A 10,583-nucleotide genomic window follows, 5' to 3' on the forward strand; every position below is an offset into this window, starting at 1 on the left:
CTCGCTGCGACCTTCTGAAACAACCAGAGCAGATCCCCCAAACATCTCGCCTCTGCTGATCTCCATCCTCGCCACGAGTTCCTGCAACAACTAGAATTCTATAAAATTTCTAAACCTAACCAGACCACCTATAATCCCAGCCCCACTCGACTAACCCAAACCTGACCACCTAACTTGAGGTACCCTACTTTAATCCTAGACCACCGACTTACCCAACCCATGCGCTAGGAATATCTATATATATATAAAGGGGGCACTTTTGCCTCTCCTATGCTCTCTTCTTCAGTGGTGAGTGTTCTACTGTTCTCCCACTGGGGGCCTTTGTCTTCCCGTCACTTATGCTCGACCTAATGCTTGATTAGCTTTGGATTGGTCGTCCTCTCTTGTAATTGTGTTGAATCTGCACCCATGGCATCTGAGGATTTTGAGATATCAGTTACTTAGGAAGTAAGGGGTCGTTCCTCAAGTCATGACTATCCTCTCTTCCCTACTAGCACCATCAAGTTGGATGGGAGCAACTATCTAATCGGTCTTGGTCTTACCACCGGTTGATTGCTGGTCGTGGTTATGTTGGGTTCCTCACAGGAACTTTAAAATGTCCTACTACTGCAAGTTCTGCTTAGGATAAATGGGCGCTGCCAACTGGATGGTAATGTCCTACCTTATTAATTTTGTCATCTTCTATTGCTCGGACATATCTATTACTTGATTCTGCTGCTAAGATCTGGAAGGCCACCAAGGCCACCTATTCCCACGTGGGCAAGCGTGCCCAATGTTTTGAACTGAGGAAGAGGTCCATCAGGCTACTCAGAAGGAGATTTCTGTGGCTCAATATTACTCTAATCTATAGGGTATGTGCAATGAGATTGACTATTATGAAACTTATCAACCTGTTTGTGAGTCTGATGCTGTCGGGTTTAAAAAGCGTGAGGAAGAGTTCCGCATTTATAATTTCTTGGCCAATCTAAATGTGGAATATGATCAGATTAGGGCTAATGTGTTCAATCGTGATCCATCACCCCCTTAAGGAAGCATATTCCATCATACAGGCTAAGGAACAACGTCGATCTGAGATGCTCCAACATGTTTCTCAGGATCAATCCACTTTGGTTTCCGCTACTGGTATGGGTTCCCATACCGCTACTTCATCCTCTTCTGACAAACTGGTTGTCAGATGTGGCTATTGTGGCAAGGAGGTCACATAAGGGAAACTTGGTGGAAGCTTCATGGACGTCCTACCAATTCTCGTGGGCGTAATCAGGGTCGTGGGAAGAACACCCAAGCAAATCAGTCCGAGACAATAGTTAATTCTGATAGCTCCACTACTACAGGCGCATCCTTCTCTACTGGCGAAATGGCTATGCTTCGTCGTATGTTGACACAGATGGGATCATCTACTGTTGTTGCTGCCTCATCTCTACCCTACAATCACTACCTCCTACTCAGCCCACTCAGATACCATAGTTTGTGGTCATAGTGCATATGTAGCCTCCCAGTCCTGGATAATTGACTCTGGGGCTTTTGATCACATAACCAGTTTACACACCTTTTCTACCTATTGTCCCTCTTTAGATAATACCAAAGTTCGTGTGGCTGATGGTTCCCTTTCACCTACTGTTGGGTAGGGTTCCATGCAATGTTCTCATTCATAATCATTGTCCTTTGTGTTACATGTTCCTAAGTTTTCTACTAATTTACTGTACATTGGTAGTATTATTAAGGATTTTAACTGTAAAGTGTAAAGTCACATTCTTTCCTACTCTCTATGTGCTTCAGAACTTGGTGACGAGGGCAACGATTGCAATGGTAGAATGAGTGGTGGCCTCTATTACCTGAACACTGGTCCCTCACGGGCCCTACACACTTCATCTGCTTTGGCACTCTCCAAACTTTTGGGTAGGCATCGTCATCTGGGTCACCCCCTATGGGGCACTTTATTTAGTTTATTTCCAGCATTAATTAAACACTGTACTATGGACCAGTTTATTTGTGATGCGTGTGTTTTGGCAAAACAAACTCAAAATGTTTATCTTCTCTCTGATAATAGAAGTATTGTTCCTTTTACTTTAATTCATTCTGATGTTTGGGGACCGGCCCGTCGTGTCTCTGTTTTTGGCTATCATTGCTTTGTTACTTTTATTAATTACAATGCTCGTTCTACTTGGATTTATTTATTACATTATAAGAGTGAGTTTTTCAGTGCTTTCAGGAATTTTATTGCCTTATTAGGACCCAGTTTGATGTTAAAATCAAGATACTGCGAACTGACAATGGGAAGGAATATATGGATGGCTCCCTTCAGTCTTTCTTGGTTGATCATGGGATAAACCATCAGACTAGTTGTGTGGTTACTCCGGAGCAGAATGGTGTGACTGAACGCAAGAATCGTCATCTACTTGAGGTTGCTCGCTCCTTGATGTTTAAGATGCGGGTCCCTGCTCCCTGCTCCCTATTGGAGTGATGCTGTTCTCACTGCTGCCTATCTCATCAATAGGATGCCTTCACAGGTGCTTGGTTTTGAAGTCTCCCATTGAGTTGTTATCTGGGTCTCGTAGTTTTGTTGTTCCTCCCAAGATCTTTGGTTGTGTCTGCAGAAAAGCTTGATCATCGTGGACTCAAGTGTATTTTTGTGGCCTATTCTCCCACTCAAAAGGGATTCCGGTGCTATCATCCATCTTCTCAACGGCCCTTTATTTCTATAGATGTGATATTTCGTGAGATTGAGGCTTACTTTCCACCTCTTCAGGGGGAGTTCTCTGTTAGTGAAGAGGTGATTCAGATTCCTACCTTTGATTGTCCTTTATACCTTACCATAGATGATGGTGCTACTCAGGGGGATACTAAAATAAAAACTACTAGTTTAGAGGTTCCCATTGGCCCAACGGTTACTGTTCAGGGGGAGCCATCAATTCAGGAGCAGGAGGCTCCCATTTAGGGGGAGCCACAGATTCAGCAGAAAACACAAGATGGTTCAGTTATATAGGTATTCTCTAAAGAAAAAAGGAGAACTAAAACTACCACTCATACAACCACTGCTATTCATAGTTGTCAAGGCGTCCAGGCGACGCCTAGGCGACTATTTGTTATTTCATTTACTTAAGATATTATTCATAAATAAGCAAATACCCCCTATTTGAATCCAATAAAAATAGTTTAAAAATCAAATTCCAAAAGGATAAAAAGTCAACCCCCCAGTCCAAGAAGAAAAACTGGATTTTGTTAGGGGCGATTTTCAACTTTTAAATGCTGGAGTTTTTCTCAATTATTAAAATTTTATAAATTTTATCATGTTAAAACATTGCTAAAAACCAAAAGTCCGGTAAAATAATTTTTTGTTTCGATATCCATAAAATTATTTTCGTTCAAGCGATTTTAACAGCATTCGCGCACTTAAAAATAAGTTTGACCGGAGCATAACTTTGTCATTACAACTTAGATTTAAGTAATCTTAGACTTGTTGGAAAGCTGGTTTTATATTATAACTGACACAAAAGGTCTCATGTAAAAATAATATCATTTGACCAGTCAAACTTGTTATAGAACCAGAGCATCTCTCTAAATTTTGATTTTTTATAACTTAATATGACTTAATGTTAATTTTTTATAATTTAATATGGCTAAATGTTGATTTTTAATAACTTGATGCTGCTTAATCTTGATTTTTTATGATACAAGATATATATATATAGCTTACTAAATAATGTTAGAAAATAGGAAAAATAACAATTGGTCGCCTTGTTTGCCTCAAGGCGTGCGCCTTATCGCCTAAGCGCTTAGACAACCCTCCACCGCCTTGGTTCGCCTTGTCGCTGTGACAACTATGTTGCTACTCCATTACTTCCTGATCCTGAGTCTTCTCTTCTAGGTATAACATTTCCCCTCACTTTTGATCAGTAGAGAGAGAGAGAGATGCGAGAGAAGGCAAGAGGGGCAGTGGCACTAGGGCTAGGGCATTAGGTAAAAAACCCATAAAGGGATCTCTGCTTTGATATCATGATGAAACTAATGGAATAAAAGGCTTGTAAGAATATGACAGCAGCCCCACTTTATTTATAATGGACGAGAATGTTTTAGAATAGCAAAACATACAAGAATACCCTTAATGACAAAAGACTAATTAGCCCTTGTACCCATATTACAACAAATTGCTTTTTCGGTTGGGACATTTATCCTTGTCAAAACTCTAACATATGGTTCCAAGTTGCAAATTTGTCTCACCTCAAGTGTGAAGCATGTGAGCTTGGGAAGCATTCAAACATCATCGGTCCTCTTTTCCTCCTCGTAATGTGTCTAGATGTCCTTTATTTTCTTTAGTGCGTTTAGATATTTGGGGTCCATGTCCTGTCAAACATCGGTAAGGTTTTTCTTATTTTGTCACTTTTGTGGACGATCATTTCCTTCTGACATGTTTGTATATGTTGAAAGATCGTTCCGAACTCCTTTATGTTTTTAAGGATTTTTATTAAGAAATGACCCAATTTGAAATTTCCATTGAAAAAAATTCCGGCCTAATAATGCCCTTAAATCCACACTACAAGAAATATCTACTTTCTATTCTAACCATGGCATGATTCATCAAAACAAGTTGTTTTGTACCCCTCAACAAAATGGGTTCACTAAAAGAAAAAGTAGACATTGATTAGAAATTGCTCGGACGCTTATTATTCATATGCATGTGCCAAAATGTTTCTGGTGTGATGTTGTCTTAATAGCATGTTATTTGATTAACCGGATGCCTTCTTCTATTCTTGATAACCGATCCACTCTTTTTATTGTGTTTCTAAATTCACCTTTGTTTTCTTTGTTGCCTTGGGTTTTTTCGATGCACGTGCTTGGCTCATAATTTGCAACCTCAAGTTGATAATTTATCTCTCTGAGCTATTCAGTGTGATTTCTAGATTATTCAAGAACTAAGAAAGGGTATAAATGTAATGATCCTATTACTCAATGACAGTTAGTCAATGCCAATGTACTTCTTTTTTAGAATACTCCATACTTTCATGACATTAGTAATTATCCTACCATAGATGTTGTTAGCTCCCCACCTATTCCTGCTCTATTGCCCTTGGCTGGTGTTCCCACTACCACCTTTCCAGCACTATTCGAAGTGTATCAGCAGCGTAAGAAGCAAGTATAGCCTGGTTTGGTTCTTGCTCATATCCCACTGCACGGTTTGATCCCCAATTGAAGTTTTTGCTTCCTCCTTATCACCTGATGACTTGTTGCTCTTCGCAAAGGTACCCGCTCCTGCACTAAAAATTCTCTGTCTCCATAGCCTATAGAAAATTTTGCTTCTTTTCTCACCTTTCATCTGCATAAATTTGCCTTGTCCTTATCTACCCACACTATTCCTAAAGCCCATCGTGAGGCCTTGTATAAAGTACAATTTAGATGGCTCTGATGAACGGCTAAAAGCCCGTCTGGTTGCAAAGGTTTATATTCAAACCTATGTTGTGGATTACTTTTGAGACTTTCTCTCATGTTGCTCAGCTCAGTTCCGTTCGTGTGTCAATTCCTTTCGTTGTGAATTATAATTGGGCATTATATCAATTAGATAACAAGAATGCTTTCTTATATAGTGATTTACATGAGGGGTATATGGAGCAACCTCAGATATATTACTCAAGGGGATAATGCTCGAAGAGTTTGCAACTTACACAAGGCAATTTATAGTCTAAAACAATCACCTAGAGCCTGGTTTGGCAAGTTCATTTTGATTGTTACATGGTGCTGATTCTCACAATGTTATTATGATCATTCTATATTTGTTCGTCATCTAGATTCTAGAGTGATTGTATTGGTTGTGTATGTCATATTATCATATATGGGGATGATGCATTTGGAATTATAAAGGTGAAAGATTATCTATGTCAGCATTTTCATATTAAAAACTTGGGTACCCTTAGGTATTTTCTTCGTATTGAAGTGCTTTGAAGTAAAAAAGGGATTAGTCTATCATAGAGAAAATATTTGTTAAACCTTTTGACTGAGACTGGTATGCTTGCTTTTAAATCAGTTGATACACCTATAGATCCACACCAAAAGTTTGGGACAAATGATGGTGAAAAATTTGATGACAAGCACCAACACAGGAGATTAGTAGGGAAACTCATTTACCTTACTATTACTAGACCTGACATCTCCTTTGTTGTTGAAGTTATAATCAGTGTATGGAGTCACCTACAAAGACTTACTAGGAGGCAACATGTCAAATTTTAGATTATCTTAAGACTGCTCTAGGATAGACTCATTTACTGACATCAGCATACTGATTTGGTTGGAAATTCTGATGCCAACTGAGACGCTGCCGACAGTGATAGGATATCTATCACAAGTTATTGTACATTCTTTGGTGGCAATCTTTTCACGTGGAGAAGCAAGAAGCAAATGATTGTGGCTAGATCCAGTGTTGAAACTAAGTATAGGGCTATGGCTTATACAACAACCAAGTTAATGTGGCTAATATCATTGCTTCAAGAGTTGGGGTTTTCAATTACTAAGCCTATGAAGATGTTCTATGATAATCAAGTTGCTATCTATATTATCAACATCAGTTGTTTCATGAAAGGACAAAACACATTGAAGCTTATTGTTACTTTGAGTTTGTGAGGGATGCAGTAAATAGTAATGAGGAAGTTGATTGATACTCCGTTTGTTTCCTATTCAGATCAATGGGGCGATATGTTCACCAAGTCTTTGTTTGGTCCTGCTTTCAAGAAACGCTGTTCCAATATGGGTATGGGTGATGTATATGCTCCAACTTGAGGGGGAGTATTAATCAGATTGCTAGTATGGTTATTGTGTTAGTGTAACAACAGGAGGTTACTTTGGCGATATAGTTCTAGGTTTTCTTCATCTACTCGCCCTTTAATACTGCCACTCACACCCACCCTAATTTAGGATTTCAAGTAAAGTGACCACTTGAAATTACGGCAGAGGTAGGGCCCAAACTGACGAGCTAACAAGGAAATAATAGAAACTGCTGCTGATGTTTAAATAAGGTAACAGAAATAATAGGGGGAAAATTTCTACAATTTAGAAGATCAGATTTAAGGGTTCATAGAGAATGTTTGCTCTACCATGCGACTTAGCTAGAATAGAGGATAGGTAGAAGCAAATAAAAAGAAACTTCGAATCTCATAATAGAAACAGAATCGAGTGTGGTATGACCAGGTGGAGGTGGAGGTGGAGCCTGAGCCAAAGCCCATCTAATTCATAAAAGAGACTAAATTTGATCATGCCACATAGGATGCCGACCACGATGCACGTTTCCCCACACATTTAGGCTACTCGAGATACCCATGCCAACGGCTCAAACCGGATGCCGAGAATGATAGCATTGAGATAGATATTCCAAGTTTGTCTAGAATACTTGGAGGTAATGTAAGACTAGAATCACAAGTGCTCCTAATCCTAGGTAGGATCTGAAATTCTGGCTGAATAGAGAAGTTGTACTCCAATAGGCTTGGCTCTAGCTCTCAAACACTCTCTCACAGCAAATAAATAAAAGGAAAATAAGAAAAGAAAGAGAATTCGATGGAGGGTTGAGAAGGGGGAAAAAGAACTAGTGAATGGGCATCTCACCCAACTGCATCCCACAGCACAACATAAGCCATCTTTTTTTTTCATTCATGAATTCGTGTTCAATATTGTAACCCCTTAAAAACTTATATAGATGACTCAAAACTGACTCAAACACTAAAAAAGAAAGGCCTAACCCAATCCTTAACTAATCAGGAAACCTAAACTGACTAGAAAATTGAAATAACAAAAGAAATAGACTCAAAATAGGACTCTAACTAAACTAATGAATTAAATCCCGTTTTCCTACTTTCTACCTATATTTTAGGCCCCCATGAAAGTGGTTCATTACAAAGAAACCCATGGGATCAAAGGTCCAACACATACATAACCCAACCCAAAGCTCATTTGCAATAAATATAAGCCCATTAAATGACTTATCTGCATCAGGAGGCCTAAGCATGGAGGAGAGTAGCAGATATGGTGGTTATGGATAGATAATAAGGTGGCCTGCACCCTCATTTTCCAGAGAGTAATCCACTGCTGCGTATGGTGGGTAAGGTGGTTATGGTTATGAGCAAGTATATGCCGTCTTCTTCATTCCCTGCTGCGTATGAGGGCCATTAACATGGTGGATCTTTATTTATGGATAACATCTTCTCATACTGAAGCCCCCCAGCAATTATATTAGCCCGGTCCACCAAGCAACTACAGTAGGTCCACATTTGCATCATCTTCCTGGTACAGTGATCTATATTCTAGGTTGGATTACCTAGAGTATGTTGGCAATGACACATCAGGCTATTGTGTAGGACTTCGAGCATTTCTTCAAGCATACCATGACATGGTCGTCTTTTGTTATAGGGGTCATAGGAAAGGTTCCGTCGTCGAGAGCAATCTCTTTGCAGTTTTGAGGCTCTTTGGAACTCTATGTGGTACTAAAATAGTTTTCTAGGACATTTGCAAATTTGTACTTGACTACTTGTAAGTGTACTATTAAATGGTTTTTCTTCATTCATAATGCATATTTGAGTTGTTTTAATCGAATTTTGTGTGTTAAACTAGTAAATTATGTGTAGAATAGGTTATATTAAAGAAACTATATAACATGGTACGGCGTACACTAGCAATCCAGGGTCCAAAACCAAACAAACATTTTGGGTGTGTTATTTTACAATCTAAAGGTTCCAATACGTTAAAAGATTCTGAATTAGGGATTTCCTGAAGTTTAGGCCAAAATAGGCCATTTGACCACTGAAATGATCAACCAAAACTTGCAGCCAAAATGGTACAGGTTCAGTCGAAACCTGACCAAAACCCAAAATTTCAAACTATGTATGCTACACAATACCTAGAAACATGGATGGTCAAAGAAGAAGAAGAAAAACCAATAGACAAGACCAGGGAATTAATAGGAAATTGGCAAACAAATCAGGAGAGGAAACCAAGCCAATGCTAGCAATTTGACGAGGGCAACTAAAATCTCTAGAAAACTCAAACCTCATTGTAGAACCATGGTTTAAGCAGTAAAGATATCCTACACTCCTACTTCTCCTAAAGGATAAAAAAAATAGAACTCGTATTCGTATTTCGCTACCCATAATATGGGTTCATACAATGCCCTATTAAATGAAAACCCATTGGACCAAAGGCCTACTACATATAACCCAAACCACTTATTTCAACTAAAATAAGCCCTTTTCTGTGGTTCGCCTGCATCACCCTTAAACCAACAACAACAAACTCAGCCTTATCCCAACTTAATGGGGTTGGCTACATGGATCCATACAAAACAGAAAAGAAAAAGTCCAAACAGGAGTGGAGGAGGGGAGAGATGAGAAAAGAAATATGAGTAAAGAGGTAAAGAGGTAAAGAGGAAAGAGGCACAGCCCAGTAGTTGAAGCTGAATATAGGGCTATGGCCCATAGTGCTAGTGAGTTGATGTCGTTTAAATATTTTCTTCATGGACTTGGTTTTCCCACTACCAAGCCTATTGATATGTCTACATTGTCAGCAATCCTGTTTTTCATGAGTGGACTAAACACATTAAGGTTGATTGCCATTTTGTGTGGGATAAAAAATTAATTCCTAATCCTTTGTTACTTCTAGAAAATAGCTTTGTATCTTTCTTTTTTTTTGGGGAGGGGGGTGTTGGGGTCAAAGTTTAAATTGAGATCTTCCACCAATCCACCAACAAAAAACTTATGACATGCTGCATCTTCAAAGAGAGAGCCTCAACTCCAATTGGGAAGTAATCAAACACTGAATATAAAAATGACAAACAATTGACATTCCTCTACGGGAATAGGTCTTCAAATTCAAGCTCTATAATTTTCAATAGTGTATAAATACCTACTGACAAGCAAGGGATTCTCCACGCACAAAAGAAGATCAGAACAACAATCAAATTCGACTTCCTACTTTAGATCATTACATGTTTAAAATGTTATAAGATCGCTCTGGGAATGCATCAAGGAAATATTCACTTACAAAGGCTTTCCAATCACGCAGATATGAATTAGTATTTACAGAATTCAATAGCAGAAAACGGCAGCACCAACTAGAAAAGGCCTTAGTGGTGAAACAAGACACATTATAAAAAATCTGGTGAAGGATTGAGAAAACTTACTCGTTATACGCATTTGCCCAGTTATCAGCTGATTCCCCCTCCAAAGCTCCTTCACGAACTTGATGCTCAAATTCTTCTGCCCAATCCTGAACATGCAACTTGGAAAACTCGTTGACCCACTCATCATCAAGTGATCCACCTCGCTTTTGTTCAGTAGTGAACTCATTTACCCATCTATCAGTTCCATGATGAATCTGAATAAAAAGAAAAATAAGATACCAACCAATTTGTACGGTAAAGAACTAGCTATCATCAGGCCAGTCTCTTGAACTCAAACTCCTCACTCTCTCTGTTTTAGAACATGTAGTTCCATTATGTAAGAGTATTAATCAAAACCGATCATCACTAGACTCGAATGACTCGGATTCCAACAATAGGAGGGGGGGAAGAAAAAAACTTACAGCAACAAGCTTACAAGATATAGATTAAAATA

At 38.9% G+C, this 10,583-nt stretch overlaps 1 protein-coding gene across 1 annotated transcript in view; it reads right to left on the minus strand.

The window, feature by feature from the left end:
- Window positions 1–10,146: 10,146 nt before the first annotated feature.
- The window catches only part of LOC122076366 (peroxisome biogenesis protein 5-like), a 31,126-nt gene continuing 30,689 nt past the window's right edge, over window positions 10,147–10,583 (minus strand). The window contains exon 13 of the mRNA XM_042641668.1: window positions 10,147–10,344. Coding sequence (XP_042497602.1) covers window positions 10,147–10,344 — 198 coding nt within the window. The remainder of the gene's footprint in view (window positions 10,345–10,583) is intronic.

Source organism: Macadamia integrifolia, chromosome 4, assembly GCF_013358625.1.
Source record: "Macadamia integrifolia cultivar HAES 741 chromosome 4, SCU_Mint_v3, whole genome shotgun sequence".
Taxonomy (NCBI): Eukaryota; Viridiplantae; Streptophyta; class Magnoliopsida; order Proteales; family Proteaceae; genus Macadamia; species Macadamia integrifolia.